Below are 17,337 nucleotides of genomic sequence, written 5' to 3' on the forward strand. Positions count from 1 at the left end.
CTCAGGAGGCCAACATCACATGATGCAATGTGTTCTATGTGAATCTATTTACCCACTCCGCAAACTGATTATGTATCTACATACATATGTACATATGTACTTAAAGGTTTACCAACACTATGCGTCTATGTGTTTTTATCGAAGTAATGATATCATATGATTAATAAGCTGTCAATTATGGTAATATGTGATTCACAAATTCACAGTTCAGTTGGACAGCTAATCGTCAGCAGGTGCGGTCACAGAACGCAACTGGAAAGTACGGAAAACTGAACTTCTTATTTGAAAAATGCCATCCTTAAGCGGCAACCAATGGGGATTAGCACTGGTCTGCCTCCTGTTGGGCTTGCTCAGTAACCAAGGGATTTATGCACAAGATGACACGACCACAACATCCACAATATCCACAACACCCGCAATATCCACAACAGAATCAGTTCACGATACGATGGCTTGCAATGTGAGCACGAGCATGGCCCTCGATTTGGAGAAGGTAGGATGATATTATCTGGTACAAGTATGTTTAGAGTATTCACACATATCCATACAAATGTAGTTTTCTGGCATTTGGTGGGAGATTACACGTCAGCCGGTTGGTTCTATATTCTGCACAAAGATCAACGTAACAGTTTTAGATAAATCCGAAGATAATGTGCTAATTGATACGACCTATTCGAATACGATCGATTATCCGTACGTCAATCAGACCATGAATGCAACCTTAACTGTAGCTGATAAAATCAGCTCAACGGAGGGTTACAATTTCACCTACTGGAATCCGCCCGATTATACGCCCCATACAGTCTTCAAGGTCTTGGACACTGATTATTCGCAGTATGCCGTGATTTGTGGCTACACCAATGCCACCGATAATTCGACCGCCTTTGGCATGATTATCGCCAGAGATCGTACACTCGCACCGACTGTTTTGGATACCATCGAGAGTGAAAGTTCGGCTCTTTATGATAATTTCTTTGATGGCACCATGACTCTGACCACTCAAGGCAGCACGTAAGTACTTGATTTGATCTGTGAATCTGTATATATATATATATATATATATTCTATATACATTCCTTTTACAGTTGTTATAGTGGCGCTGATCCCTCAACTACATCAACGGTGCTTTATGCTATTTTTGCAATTGTTATCTATCTGTACACCAAATAGTTCTCGAACCAATTTTACAATACAAACAATATTACAAATAAATGTTATGAGTTCCTAGTTAAACAGTATTGGTGAACACACTTTCAAAACTCCGACAATTCTGATATTCTCTACAAATCTTGTTTAGGTATGTATAAATTCTAAAAGAGTTTTAATTCTTCATTACCAGTATTTAATTATCATTAAAATCTGTATTTTTGAAAAATAAAAAATTCTTAAGCTTGTGTTTCTTGTTTCAGTTTAGTTACAGTGATTCCATATTTGCCAGTTTGGTAATCAAAATTGCTTCAATAAGCTGACTCACTTTTATATGTAACTCATTGGGATAACTTAATTAATGTGCTTATAAAATTATGTGGCTTAACTTTCTTCTAATCTATGGACCTAATTCTGTGCCAGTGTTATTCACACGCTTTGTTATAAAGATAATGGACTAGGCTTCTATGTCTATAAGTGAATTTAACTTCTATTTAAAGGCTACTGCTATAAACCTTGATGTACAATGCTTAATTTGTTTAAGTTAATTTCGTTTATAGCCTTGCCATATGCAATTGTCTGTTGTTCCTATTATCTAGATAACGGTGGCAATTTCCTATCATATTATTTTTTATGTTGTCTCGAGAACTTCTGTTTTTAGCTAGCGTCTAATTTTAAGTTTTCTGAGTTTGCTTACAATTTATCAGAACGAACGCTCTTTATATTCGTTTTTATTGTACCTGCACTGATGAGTCACGAAATGTTACTGATAAAAGTAAATATGTATATGTATCTACTTATATCTATAGTTCAAAGCCTGCGTACAATTATAATTAAGAATTTACACAAGATAGGCTACAGTAATACCAATAAATCATGTTTTATAGATAAAAAAAACGACCATTAATAGAATAAAATGTAGTTCTTACTGCGTACTAGCTCATTCGTTATTTGCAAAATATTTTCAAGAGGTAAATTAAAAGATATGGCACACAGGTAAGAAAGCTGTAGTCGAGTGAGCTCGACTACTGGATAGCCTGAACCCAGCTGCCGAATATTTTTGTTACTCTAATTTAAATGCCAAATTTCCGCTTTGCACACTCAAATATAAGCAAGTGTTCAAGTGTACTCACTTCCCATTTCCGGCACAGGTGCTGAAGGGTAAAGAAATAACTTTGGTACCAAATTTTTTTATTCACAAGCCCGAACTGAACTCACGTATATTTTAGTAGCTCTGGCACAAATATCGTATTTCTATGCACAACAACAATTTGAGGATGATTTTCTTGGCTTCTGATGATAGTTTGTATATGTATATGTATAATAATTTAATATTTAAAATGCTTAGAATAAACAAACCAATTTATTCCATATAATCTATTATGTTTGCATGATAAGAAGCCATGAAATCATAAGTATTTATTGTGATATAATTTTTTTAATTAGAGCAGTAGAAAAATAAATAGCAGCAAAATAAGCATCTGTCTTTGTTAAAGGTTTTTGGCCTCAATAGCCCAATTCGAACAGCTTTTAGATATGTAAGTGAAACCAGTCCGAATGCTATAGTCGAGATTCTCTTAAGCCAACCCTTAAGTGTATTGCTTGCTGATAGTAATTTGATCATTTACGACCCTTATGCAATTTGTATATTTGATCAATAATATGTTGGGGTACATTATATATCAATTGGAAGGCTATATCTTTATATATGTGATATTTCTGGTATTTCTCTTATAGTCTGTGTGATCGTTTTGCTCTCCCGGACGACCAGCTAAAATTGCTGTCGCAATTCCCAGTCTATATTAGCACTGTAATCGAATGATACTCACATACCATTAACCTTGGTGTTTAATCGTTTTGTAAAAAATTGGAGAATTTTTTCGGCCTTTGATGGTTGCCTTACATCGTACATTAAGGCCAAACTAAGCCGAAGGGGAATTTTGTAAGCCATTTAATTGATAACAGCACTATTTTTTCCACCGGCACTGTACGTATTGTACTGATGTGCTGCTGCTTTCTGAACAGAATCGAAATTAGTCAATGACGCTATTTTCGTAGAATAAAATCATGGTTTGAAGGCACATGTAGACAATTTAAGGCTTAAATGCTTTACAATTGTGCAAAAAAGGGGAACATTTTGGTATACTTAATGATAACTTAAGCCAATACGATTGGTCATGTCCGAAATCATTTCGAATTTCTATACTCTTCTATAAATGTTGTGAAAAAACAACAACGATAAGAGACGTCAGCTAGAATCAAAAAAGTAAGCTGCACTAAGACTCACTTTGTGTGTGCGTGTGTGCGTGTGTGTGTGAGCGGTTGGGTATTTGATAAGAAGCGCAAAGATAAATTATGTGTATCTATTTGGCTATAAAAGAGTCTACATGAAAGGGCACAGCGACAGTTTTAAAAGGGAACTCAATCGAACCGAACCAAGTCCAGAAAACGCGCGGCCAGGACATTAAAACAAAGTGCAGTGATTCTCAAACCTAAAACCAAATTCCAAATACACATACAAAAAAATACTGATCATGTGCAAAATTGTGATTTTGATCGTGGCCGCCTTGGCCTTGGCGAGTGCCCAGGATGCAACATCAACAACAGTACCATCAACCACAGGAGGGTCAACAGTATCACCATCAACGACCACCGCACCTGCTCCACAAACTTGCAGCAGTGAAACTGTCTCAAGTATCAATTGGAGTAATAATGCAGTAAGTGTTCGCGATCCAAAATCAGCTCGAATCCGAGTTGCCAAGTGATTTATATTATTTTCGGTTTCAGCTGTTTGACACCTGGGTGCAGCTGACCCGCACTCCCATTGGCAATTCTGAAGCCTGCATGGTCATCACTGCGAATTTGGAAAGTGACCAAAACACACTGAACATCAGTGCCATACACTCGAGCAGTAGCACATCGCTATACCAAAATGTTCAAGAAAGGGCCATTGTAAAGCTGGTGAACGGTGGCACGAGTGGCTATTCGGTGACCTTCATCACGGACAATACTGAACAGACGCCTGTCTTCATCAAGTTGCTTCAGTTGGTCGAGAACAACAACTTCATCGTTGGCTGTGGCTATACCAATGCATCGGATGCATCTACCAGTTACGGATTCATTCTCGGCCGTTCCGGACACTACAATTCAACTGCTACTGCGACAGTTAATAACAACGCCGCCGCATTGTACAGTAACTTCCAGAATAACGCCTATGGCAGCATCGAACAAGATGGGTAAGTTAATCACAAACCAATCCATCTAAAATCGAACAAAATCTATCGATCATACTGATGATTATGCATATATAAAAAATGCCGACTGTACCAGAAAAAAGGAACAAAACTCCTTCAATTTCAACGGATATCAATTTTAATTTGGCATTTTTTTCTTACATACTTATTTTCGAAAACGTAATTGAATTACTAATCAAGTTAGTATTTTGCATTCATTCATCAAAAGTAGTGTTAAATACTAATGTTAAAAAATTAATATATATATATTTATTTCTATAAGTTTTTATTCTTTTCTTCAAATTTGTTAAATTTTGTTGATTACTTTAAAGTTAAGCAGTCGCTTCCTTGACTAGACAAAAAACTGATTCACCTCAATAATATTTGTATTTTCTTTTTATCTTATAGTTGCTACCAGAACTCGGCCACCAAGTCAGTGCCCTTAATTACTGGCGTCCTCGCACTGGCTCTGCTGCTGATCAAGGCTCACTAAAATGAACAGAAGTCCAATTGCTTAGCACTTGAACTCTTTTCTTGCTAGCTAGATTATTGGTTTGACTTTTATTTAGTTTTTAGTGTTTATTTAAAAATTGAAACTGTGCCAACACAAGCAAAACAAACAACTGACGCATCTAGGCAAAAATGCAAAATAAAATAAACAAAACAACAACAAAAAACTCTGTTAAAAACAAATTTCTCTCATGTGCTTTGTACTGTTTTCGATTTCATTGTCAATATTGTTGTGGTTGTTGCTTTTAGCAAACAGTGCTTTAATTTGTACGCGACATGTTCAAAGCAGTCAAGATAAGATAATAAAAACGGATACAGTACAAAAGATAAAATTTGATACCCAAACAGGTCACCCCCAACTAAATGCCGCTTGAGCAGCAACAGCAGCACATACAAATTGATAGTTTTCAAGTGCGTTGTAAATCAATCATACGCCCCATGTATGCAGCGTTCACCTCGACAGCCAGCCAACCTTATCCTTATCGACAAACCGACAGGGATAAAAAAAAATACAAAACAAAAAATAAATCGAAACCGCATTTTGTGGCATTGTCGTTGATTTATTTGTCAAATCACTCAAGTCTTTTGATTTTTATTTGTGTTTTTATTTAAGTACATATATTTATGGTGTGCTATCAATTAATTTGCCTAGTTTCTGTTGCCTGACCACCACCCACTATTTATCGTACAAGAGTAATAATTGCTATCATTACGTGTGCCATGGCTGATCTATATGCCTATCAATATTCCTATCATTGAATCAAATTGATTGTATCGTAAAGTGTATCTACGATTGTCGAGTAGGTAGTTACAATGTGCCATTAATCGGATACAAACAATATTATCGAATTACAAATACCTCCACGGAAGGTATTTTAATGTTATCGGGAAGTGTGTTCCATCTGATAAAGTATATATTTTCTTGATCATCATCACTAGATGAAACTGGTTTATTAACTTTAATGATTGCTAACTTCGAATGCACATACTTTACATATTTATGTTACAACATGAATTAAATGAAACATTAAATTCTAAATTAAATGAAATAAGATCTTACTGCTTATGAAAGTATTTGTATTCAGACTCAACTCAATTACAATTAGAGTCCGTGAAATCATCATTTGCAGGGCTGTTGGTTGGAGTTGAAGTTGTTTACCTGTATGAACTTGAATGTTTGAGTGTTTGCATTTTATCGGGCTCAACTTGTCTGATAACGATAACAAAACAAACTGTCATGTCAGATGCAAAACTACTTCGAAATCGACTTGACTGGAGGGGATGGGGGAAGGGTGGGGCTTGGCTGGCCTAGCAAACTTAGGACCCATTTGACTTGGCACTTTGTCAAATGTCACACAGGTTGGCAGCACCACTTGATGACAAATTCACACAGTGCTCCAAAGATATTTAATTGTGCGTGTAGCAGTGTTGACAATTCAGCTTTTTTCATATCCAATTTGGCCACTTAATACAGCTGCTGGAAAATTTTGATAAAAGGATCTTGTGCTTTAAATATGATTTTGTATTTAAATGCTATAAGTATATATAAGAGTCATATTTAAATTAATAAACTAGCAAATTTTCATTGTTAAAAATTGTACGTTTTTCGGAGCTCGATTTGCACCTAAAGCTAGCTTGCCAACACTGGCTGGAGTGAGCTTGGAGACGGCGAGGAGCACCCAACGACTGAGAATTGTTTATATTAGGCAAATACTTGAAATTGGGATGCCGTACCGGATATGAGCGTATCCTTTGGATACATTCCCCATTTGTCTGGTCTTGTCTGGCATCTTATGCACTTATCAATTTTCGCTTAGATGAGGGTACACCAACGCTTGTTGTGGCTGTTGCTGATTTCTTGTTTGCTTATTTGCCTCAATTCAATCAACACACACACACACACGCAGACACACACACGCATTAGTACAGCCACAAAGGGCTATAAAAGTAAACGTAGCCGAACTAAATCACGCAACACTTTCTTTGGTTGGCATTTGCACGCATTCAGTTTGGGCAGCTCCTTCAGCTTCCGTTGCCCACTTATTTTGTGTAGGATTTCTTTTGTTGCCACATGACCCGCGGCAAGTGCCCATCTACAACAAACACAGGCCGCAGCCCAACTCCCACAAATGCCCCTCAGTTTCGTCTTCGATTTGCTTCGTTGCGGTCCTTCGTTTGTTTATGTATATTTGTTGATACAATTTGTTTACATTGTTTGCTTACAATCTCAATGTTGTTCTTGTTCTTGTTCTTGTTCCATCTTGTTTTTCTTGCTGGTTTCGTTGTTATTGTTGCCGGTACATTGAAATCAAGTTTACAGCGATTAAGTAGCTACTAAAATCTTTGCCAACCAAAGCCAATAATAACAAAAGCCCAAAAATTTGACTTCTTGTAAATTCTCAATGATTTAAGCCAGCAACTTCAAAGAAATTCGAGACGCTTTTGACTTGTAGAAAAACATGATTATCTCCAACATAAAGCGAACTATGTTCTATTGACCCTTAGGTATAGAAATGCAAGCTGATCTTTCATACTCGTGTAAAACTTGTCTTTCACACTCAGTAAATAAATAAATAGGCAAAATTCGTATTATAAAGCTGACAATAGATTGAAGCAGTCACTTTCAATTACGAAAACTTCAATAAATATAAACACTTTTGGCGTTGTCAAATTTAAATGTAGAATGAATCTATGGACGAGAAAGTCTATCCTCTACATACATATTATTATTCCTTTTGAGATCTACAAGGTTATCCAATTACATGCCCTTAACGACCCTTAATTAGTTTCTTAAGAGGTTAAATCTAAAGTTGGATTTGACTTTCATGCAAAAGTAGGAACCCTCAGCAGCTGTAGAGCCTTTAAGTAACTTTGTTTGCTTCTTTTTTTTGCGTCAAGTTGATTGGCATTCATAATTTGGTAATAAGTAAACATAGATGACTGCAATCTAATCTACATTGAGCTCCCTAATCAGTAGCTACTTATAATCGAGTGCTTAGTTTCATTACAGCAACAGGCATAAATTATACGATTGTGATGAATATTTATGCCGGAGGCAAAGCCATAACAGTTAAGTGTGGGTATCTGCATCTGTAACTGTATCTATATGTATCTGTATCTGTATCTGTATCCAGTATCTTATGCATATTTAGATAGATGCCAATGCGGTTATGCGGCAACAACTGTTAATTGAATGTAAATGACTGGAGCCTGGACTCATTCAATTACCCCACCTGTGAGCAAACCAATCCCACCACACACGCATTCAATTAAACGAAATGCGTTTGCCATTGCTGGAGATCAAATTTGTGTTTTTGTGTTCAGTTTGGCAACAGTCAAATCTATGCAAATGCTCAGTCAAGTGCTGCAATTTTCATAGCATGATAGCTCAACATAAATTACCCACTTGTACACACACACACACACACACACAAACACACAGACTTACACACTTCCTTACCAACACTGGCTTCGGAATCACAACTTAAGACAAACATCTAGTGCTCTAGTGCAAGAATTTTGCAAGATTTCAATTTGTTTGATAACATCGCCATAGAAAAGCCTTCACGCACTCACACCCCCACCCTCTTCCCACACATACACACACACACACACACACACGCTTTCCACTTACCTCCACTCGTTTGGAGCCTGGCACTTGAGTGCTACTTGTGGATTGGCTCCGCACTTCGAGTCTGAGCCAATTTCCTTGGCAACAATACAAAGTTTCCAATGTCAGCTAATTCCAATTTGTAGTTCATTTAGTTAGTTGGATTAATCTCAACCAAAAAAACAAAAACAAAATAAACAAATCTTGAAAGATTTCTAATTTTTCCCAATAGACAACTTATATGCTTTTCAGAAGAGCATCAGAGCTGGATGCTATCTTCAGAAATGATAATTTCGATTTGGAGGCACTTATATATTTATTACCTGATCTATTTATTTTTAATTTTACATTTTTCTGCTTTGTTTTAAATATGACATCTGAGCATAAAGCATTGCTGCATTCGAGATTATTTGGATTGAACTCTACAAGTTAAAGTTTAAGGCATTTCACGATATTTCTATGGCCGTCCATATGAGATTATCTTATCAATTAATCAGATTTTTGAGTGGCACTTTCATCTGGTGTCATTGTCGTTGTCAGTAAGTATCTATATACGTTGGCACACTGATCTCCTGCAATTCCAATTGGTTGAGTATTGGCTTTGCCTTTGACTCAAATGTCAACGGCATGCGGTAGTCATGCCCTATGCCCCGTGCCCCGCGCCCATGTCAATTTCTATGGCCTGCAGTGCCTATGCCAAGGAAATTAATTAATAGTTTTGTCTCTGTGTGGGAGTCTGTCTGAGTTTGTGTGTGTGTGTGGGAGTATCTCTCGTATCTGCAAAACCGTAACACCCAACTTGGTGCTGGATTGTGTGTCTGCCAGCATTGAGTGTGTGTGTGTGTGTGTGTGTGGATATTTGAGCATTTTGGCTTTTGGTTTTCTAAGCACTTTGAGATATGAGCACGATTGCTATTAACGTTGATTGGAGGCAAGTCTTTGTTTGTATGGCATTAGAACAGCTAAGCTGCTAACGGACCTTGTTGCGGTCTGGCAATGAGCTGAATACAAACAGGCATGTATCTAAGCATATTTGTATGATATGATGATTAGGACTTTGCAAACTGTAGCAAATTTAATTAGTCACTCGATCTAAACTTTATGACCTCGCGAATCACACAAATTGGTCTAAGAGAAAATAATCGAAGCAGAAACTATTTAGATGTAACTCATCTCAATCAATAACAATAATCTGAATATTGATTTTTAAAAATAACATTCCGCATTATTAAAAAGAGAAGCAAATTTACACGCTTCATTAATGACTTATAAATATTACTAGTTAATTCAGAATTTTCGGCAATAAGCTAAATATTTTGAAGTTGAATTTTATACGAATATGTGTAGTCATTTGCTAGACATAGATATATAAAATCTTCATGGAAATCTTATTTATTCAAATGAATAGTGTGTAAATTATCCGCATAAATTGACGTAGCTATTTTTCAAATAACCATATTATTTTTAAATATATGGTAAACTTTTAAACTGATGCTATTTTGAATTATTGGACGTTTGATATGATATATCTCATTTGACTGAAAACATTAATTATTTCGCATGTGAATGTGAGGATTGTAAATTTACTCAAACTAAAAGTGATTAAAGATCTTTAAGTCGAAGGCAACATGGGTTTACCTTCGATTAATTAATAAAATCATTTCTATAAGGAATATGTTGACATTAAGTGCCAAGCTTTGCGTCTGTCATTTGAACAAGGACCGCACACAACAATTAAAACAATTAATTAAGCTCACAATCTGAAACCCAAAACAATGGAATAAGAGAAAAATGCTCAAACCCAAGGCGAAGTCCCCTCCCCATTTAAAATGCCAATTACAATCGAAGATAGAAGAAGACAATAGCGAGTGGTTGGGATTGAGGTTGGGTGGATGTGAATGCGAGTAGCTGGCGCAAATTGCTGTAAATCCACTAGGAAAGCCCGCTCTCTAGTTGGCCGCTGAAAGACGTCATGTGTTGGCGCTGGCATTATTTCTAACGAGCGACATGATCATAAAAATAAACGCAAATATAACACAAAATGCAAACACAATGATGGCTGCCGCCGAGTGGCTTAGTTTTTATTTTTACACCTGTTTTCAAGCAGGAGCGAGCAGAGAGGAATGCCAAGCAGAATAAAATTTCACTGTGCCAGCACGCACACAATTAAATTTCCGGGTACAACATTCAACTTCAGGTGTGTTTGGGCTAACTACACAGCAAAAAAATGTTTACTACAAGCATAAAAAAAAATAATTACAAATTAATCTAAGCAGACAGAATAAAGATTAGTGAGAAATGTGTGTGAAAAGTTCTTTCTTTTTTGTTACTAAGCAACTCTCGGTACTCTTATGTTACGATTCTTGACAAATTCATACGAGAAGGGCAAGCCATAACCTACTAAAAGGACTCACAATTTTATTGCTGTCAAAAAATCCCAGTAATAATATTTGTTTTCAAATAATTTTCAATATTGTGTGAAAAAAAAAGTGTTGTTACCCACCTTTTGTTAAGGTGCAAGACTTTTTTGGTATCCGTGGCTAGGTAGGAGCGCCGCATGTTTGAGCCATTAAAATTACGCCTAACAACACTCGTAAAAAGCGTTCGGCTCATGCGGCGTATGAGTATTTTCATCTCTTCACTGCACGTTTCATTACAAATCCATGGCACGTTTGCCAGCAGCAGCAGGAATAGAACCCACATCCCTACACACACACACATAGACACAAACACGCGCGGTACAATTTTCAATATTTACCACACACACAAGGTGGGCATGGCAGCTGGCGGAAATAATGTGGCGTCTGTCAAAATTGGCAAAATCGTCGCCGCCTCGTTGCCCTTAACTAAAAATCAAAGGCGTCGCATTTGAGTGGATCCCCATGAGTGTTTGTGAGTGTGTGTGTATGTTTTTACAAAGGCGGTTGTGGGCGTGGCACTTGTGTACGTGCCGCATAATATTTTGTTTGTCTACACACAGCGTATACGTAATATTTACTTGGCTTTTTATTATATGGGCAATTGCCAAATGCGTCAATAATAATAAAAATACAACCCAAAAAAAAAAAATAAAAATACTTTAAAATAAAATTGCGTTTAATTTCAAATTTCATTTATTTCGTAATATTTTTTATGATCTCGCAGGTGATTCTGCCGTGCGACGCGTGACAACATTTTAATTATAATCGCTCGTGCGCGAAATATTTGCAATTTCCCGAATTCTAATTTAAGCTCGAATGGGAATGTAAGAGCAATCTTATCAGTGTCTGCTGTTGCTTCCGGCCTCATAAAGTATTTGTACTCGTGATCAGGATCACTAACTGAATCGATATAGCCATGTCTATCGTTCGTCTGTCCGCTGTCTGTCTGCTATTATGTGAACAAGTCCCAACATCGTTCGAAAGGTAAATTATTGCACAGAATTTAGTGTTAAGTCGGAATATGGGTTCTAGTATTTGATCTGCCGAAACTTACCCAAGCCAAAGTTGAGATTCGCATTATTCTGATATAGAAATGTTAGAATCTCACGGTGTTTAACAGATGCACACTTAAATATATAAAGTATACATACATACTATATACAAAGCTTATGGAAAAGATATATATGATTTTTAATTTATTAATACTGTTTTCTATGCTTGCCCAAAAAGACTTCAATCAACTGCTATTTTAGATCATGTAATTCCTTGTCTTATTATTACCAGGTTTCTAAGAATGTTTCATATCATTGGCCAATTAATGGCTATACCATTGCACATTTGATTCAGGGGTATAAAAGCTGACTCAACAGACACGGTTGTCTATCAGCCTCTTATGAAATTGAGATAAGTACACGATGCATGACGCATCTTAAGGCTTTTATTGAGTCAACGAATCATATCTGATCACCTGTTGGCAGCTGACTCGTACTCTCTCTAATCTAAAGCAATCAAACAAGAAAGTGAAGTGACAACAGTTAAACCATTAATTAAACAATACATGTGTTTAATTAGTATTATCTTCAAAGCGAAAGGCAAGCAAGTCAGTGAGAAAGAATGCTTAAAATACTTTTAAAAATGATTATATTTCTTGCAGAAGTTTTCGAGTACATTATTTATTTATAGGAACTCAAGTGCAAATGCCTTAGTCAATATGTACTCAGACCTGTCATTTGCTACACTTGTTAATTGGTTAAATTAATTTATTCACTTGCCTTCAAAAACTACGGACTAAATATATTTTCAAGGTTATCATTTCTAACCTAAGAATTAAGTAGACAGCCGAGTTTCTTATATTGAAATGCATTTATTCTTGTGGGTGTGCAGAGTTGTTAAGGCATTGTGAGGCATTGGAAGTGATCAACAAAACTACTTCTTACGCTTCGATATGAAATATACATTTTTGTAGTGATAGATTCAATTTTAATCAAATTCAACTTAGTTAAATGAAATGTATCGAACAAAAGTAGTTGGATCTAGCTTGCGGGTCGCTTAAATAAATTTGCTTAATACAAATTAAAGATTTTGTCATTGTTTGAGCACTGAATTAAATAGAAACAACGTATATTTGCACGATATGTTTTGCTGTATGTTTGTTTGTTTTGTTTGTCTGTTGTTTGTGTTTGGACTAATGGAGGAATGCCAGCAGCTGGCAGGACATTAGCTCAAAGCGTAAAGCTTCCTCTCAACGATATTATGCCAGTCAGGTGCGTTGTGAATTTTGCTGCAACAGTCATTATAATAATGCCACAACGAAGTGTGCCTGGAAATAATAATCAGGTTGAACATCAACTCTCAACTCACACACAATGTCTCTGTCTCTATTCTCTGCCTCTGTCTCACCATTTGTCTAGCTCTCTCTCTCTCTGTCTCGAACACTGCTGTTTGCTACGGCTGGCTTGGGCTATACCTGATGCCAAGCACTTAAAATTTCATTTAAATATGGCAGTGGCATTCACATAAGAGCCTCGTTAAATGTGCAATCGTGCGTTGTGGCAGTTGCAATAATCGGCTGAAATAATAACTTAAAGTGCATCATTTTATAAAGTTTTCCTTGCTGTTGTTGCTTTTATTCGTGAAGGTGAAAAGTACGTGCGAAAATGTTGCAGTTTGCATTTGAAACGCAATTTAGAAAATTGCATTGAAACAACTTTCTCGAGAATGTAGTTTTGATCTTACAATCTTTTGAATGTTATGAGGGATATGGAACACGTATTGCAATTTCATAAATAAAAGTGTCTTACTAATGCTGAATATCAACTATCAAATCCAGATCTACTGCCCCATCGGAACTTTACTTAGATCCTTGCGGTTGGTTGCCGAAGGAAAATCGGAAATTTAAGAACATAGTTTATAACTTATAATTAAGAAAACATTGTTAACATTCATTCTGGTACGCTAATTAAGTAATTAATGATGTAATCTATTTCAATATTTCAGCAATTAAAGTTACAATTAATCTTCATCATATACGGAGAATGAATTGAAGCATTTCTTATTGAAGATAATTTGTATAATATTTAAATTAGTGCGAATCCTCATTCTGAACTTTAACTCTAGTTCTTCTAGAATAAAATAAAACGCTCCAAAATATATGTTCCTCATCCCCAAACATCTTTTGTTTTTACTGTTTCAGATTTTACTTAAGCTCATAGCCCGTGTAATCCATCCACTTTTCCAGAGTATATAAAATGCAACACACAGAATAATGAAACAGAGTACGCATACAGAATTTCAAACTTATGACTGTTAGAGCCACATTTTGACCAACCATATCGCTCTGGGGTTAATTTTGCGGTGTTTTGCATTCCAATTTAATTGATTTTGTGCAAATAAGTAACAGAATGCAGTTAGCATATCATTAGCATTTACATTTCTGCATTCCTATTTGCCCATCAAAAATAACATAAATCTATAATCGGTACTTTGTTGTTATTGCTATGGCTACGCATTTAGCGGTAATTGTTTGCGCCTTTTGTTCGTCCTGCCAAATGAATTGCTCCGCTTGTGTTGATTTGTGTTGTGTTTGGAAATGTACTAATTTATAAACGAAATTCAATAACCATTTTCTGAAATCTGTGGCGCATGAGTTGTGATTAAATGATGGGATTTTTAGAGATTTGACTGGCAAATGCATAAACAGATTTTAATCTGTAAATGGACAGAGTAGCGAAATGTATTTTAAATGAAATATCTCAAAATAAATATGCAGGGACGTGTATACCATTTGGGAGTCATTTCTTCCATTAACTAAACTCATAGCTAAATTGAAAATAATATAAACAAATTTGCTATAATTAGTAATGGAAAACCTTTAGATGATATTTTCCCCACATGATAACATATAAGCTGACTTGCTTTTTTAATATAAAATTAGTGCACACATATTACTAGAAAAACAGTTACTCCTCGAATAATATTTTATATGTCGACAAAAGCTGGAATTCCATACGCAAATATATATTAAATTCAGTTAATTTTAATTTCAGTTGTTTCTTTCCTAAGCAAACTGTTTCAATCTTCTTTGTAACCTTGTAACATTAAAATTATTATACAATTTCTGTTATAAACTTTCCACTTAACATACAAATAACAAATTAAAAAAATAAAAAAATAACAAATAAAGAAATTGTGTTCAAGTCAATCAAAAGTTTGTAATTTTAATTTGCATTAAAATTAATACAAAAATGTATTTGGCTTTTTATGGCCGCCACATGCTGGAAATTTGCCATGTCCTTGATTTATATAATATATGTTCTGGTTTTCTCTCGTTGTTCAAAAGTAAACTCGATTCGAGGCAGGAAGCGTCACTTGCACTCAAACTTTTTGCGCACAGAATAAAATAAAGTACAAACACATTTGCATAACTGAAAATATAGACACGCAGAAAGGGCGTTAGCATTAAATGAAAAAGCACGAAATATACATATTAATCATACGCCATGTGTGGCAACAATTAGATTGAAGTCATGCTCCGCATTCGTTAGTACATGTGTAGAAAAGTTATCCCAAAAGTTATGCTCCCAATTGCTTCGATATATTTGCATGCAACAAAAATCACATTTGAAAATTCAACATTGTACATTTTTAAATTATAATTCTAGTTTGAAATTCATGGTAAAATTATTCCCTTGAAAAATAGATTATATTTTCAAAAACCATAGCATTTTAGGCATGGTTTGGATTCTAGATTCGAAGTTAAAACTCATTTCTGGCTTAAAATTAATGTTAATATTATGACAAAAAGTGGTTACATTAATTGGTCGAAACATTCCGTAGATATAGCTGTGTCAAATTAATTGTGGCTTCAAATGTATAAATATAACTGAATTTTGCAAGTTATTTATTTTTTTTTTTGTATTATCTGTCTCTTTTTTCACTTGAATTGAAAATCTGCCCACCAATTATAAAGAAAGAAACAACGAAGTACGAAGAATGCAATAAAAGTTTTCGGTGACTGTTTTGATCAGCGACCAAAGAAAATTGAATATATTGAAGAGATGTATCGCATCTGAATCAAAGAGAATTAAGTACAATTAAGAGCTAGCTAGCTGTATGAACGCAACTCTTTTCGACACCCTTAGAGATCGAGACTTGAAACTTGGAACATATATTGCGGCCGCGTTAGACGAAGTGTGGAAATGGGACTGCTATCAAAAAGGCCAGAAAATCGATAAAATCGATAATTACAATTCGATAAAGCCATATATCTCCTAAAATTTAAAGGCTGCGGTCTCCAAATTTGGTTGGTAGGTTGTGGGCGATGTCCTTTAAAGATCGACATATGCCCCGCCCTTAAAAATTGTAAATGGCTATATCTTCCTCAGTTTTTGAGTAAAATTTGGTAAGTATATTACTCGTAGCCGTCTCTAAAAACCGAAAAAAGTTTTATAGCCATGCCCACACCTGTGCCCATAATTGCCATAAATCGATAACCCCGCATATCTCCCACAATTTTAAAGATAGAGTGACCAAATTATGATAGTATTTTACAGGCAACTCCCCTAAGAGATCGATCAAATAATCTATGGCCACGTCCGCTCCACCTCTCTAGTCTAAATCGATATGACCATTGATCTCCCACAATTTAAAAGCTAGAGTAACCAAATTTGAAAATTATATTGCCAATAACACCCTTCAAAAATCCGAATCAAAAATTTTAGACCACGCCCACTCCCATCCCCGAAAACGGTAAAAACCTATTTCTCTCGCAATTTAGGAGCTACAGTTACCAAACTTGGAAGGTAGATTACTAAGAACGTCCTCAATCATTTTTGTTGGCCACTCCCATTCCCGCCTTCAAAATTCCAAAAAGGTTACTAGGAAACTCTCCAAACAAATTTTTTTCGGCCACTTCCATACCAGTCCCCAAAATTCTCAGATGCCTATATCTACCGCAATTTGAAATCCAAAGTTGGACTGTATTTCTTGGCTACAGCCACACTTTTATTCAATACCTGTTATCAGCTGGTATTACTTATTACTTCAGTTACTCACGACTGGAACGTTCTCTGTTGTTTTGTATGTGATTTGTGTAGTTCTCTCAAACATTGTGATTGCAATTGTCGTTGATTGGGTTTGTGTTTCCGGACTCAATAGTTTAAATACAAAAATGAGAGTCTATCGCTATCTCTTCATTGTATTAATATTCTTTGAGCTACAAGAGACAAGAGACAGAGACATATGTTTCGTCCTCTATTAGAATATTTAGAGTGTGTATGTAAAGATTGGACTTAATAATATGTTTTCCATTATTTAATTTACAGTTTGCAATGACCGTCATTCACAATAAGTCCTTTGCAGTCTTAATTTTAAACACATCTCCGATTTTGGAAATTGTGTGTGTGAAGACATTGATTCG

At 35.6% G+C, this 17,337-nt stretch overlaps 2 protein-coding genes across 2 annotated transcripts; both read left to right on the forward strand.

Moving 5' to 3' along the window:
* Positions 1 to 207: 207 nt before the first annotated feature.
* LOC6563141 lies at positions 208 to 1,262 on the forward strand. Its single transcript, XM_001990467.3, has 3 exons — positions 208 to 493; positions 557 to 1,011; positions 1,086 to 1,262. Exons 1-3 carry the CDS (start codon positions 290 to 292, stop codon positions 1,168 to 1,170), a joined length of 744 nt encoding a protein of 247 aa, XP_001990503.1. The 5' UTR covers positions 208 to 289; the 3' UTR covers positions 1,171 to 1,262.
* A 2,267-nt stretch (positions 1,263 to 3,529) lies between these two features.
* On the forward strand, positions 3,530 to 5,216 carry LOC6563140. Its single transcript, XM_001990466.2, has 3 exons — positions 3,530 to 3,863; positions 3,934 to 4,382; positions 4,788 to 5,216. The coding sequence occupies exons 1-3, from the start codon at positions 3,681 to 3,683 to the stop codon at positions 4,870 to 4,872; spliced, it is 717 nt and encodes a 238-aa protein (XP_001990502.1). The 5' UTR covers positions 3,530 to 3,680; the 3' UTR covers positions 4,873 to 5,216.
* Positions 5,217 to 17,337: the final 12,121 nt, after the last annotated feature.

This window comes from Drosophila grimshawi, unplaced genomic scaffold (assembly GCF_018153295.1).
Source record: "Drosophila grimshawi isolate 15287-2541.00 unplaced genomic scaffold, ASM1815329v1 contig_311, whole genome shotgun sequence".
NCBI classification, from domain to species: Eukaryota; Metazoa; Arthropoda; class Insecta; order Diptera; family Drosophilidae; genus Drosophila; species Drosophila grimshawi.

Bases quoted from the DNA above. Each gene is read 5' to 3' on its own strand.
- LOC6563140 (XM_001990466.2), top strand. From the start codon at position 3,681: ATGTGCAAAATTGTGATTTTGATCGTGGCCGCCTTGGCCTTGGCGAGT. The intron at 3,864-3,933 runs GTAAGTGTTCGC...TTTCGGTTTCAG, and splicing joins TCAATTGGAGTAATAATGCA to CTGTTTGACACCTGGGTGCA. The intron at 4,383-4,787 runs GTAAGTTAATCA...TTTATCTTATAG, and splicing joins GGCAGCATCGAACAAGATGG to TTGCTACCAGAACTCGGCCA.
- LOC6563141 (XM_001990467.3), top strand. From the start codon at position 290: ATGCCATCCTTAAGCGGCAACCAATGGGGATTAGCACTGGTCTGCCTC. The intron at 494-556 runs GTAGGATGATAT...ATACAAATGTAG, and splicing joins TGGCCCTCGATTTGGAGAAG to TTTTCTGGCATTTGGTGGGA. The intron at 1,012-1,085 runs GTAAGTACTTGA...TTCCTTTTACAG, and splicing joins CTGACCACTCAAGGCAGCAC to TTGTTATAGTGGCGCTGATC.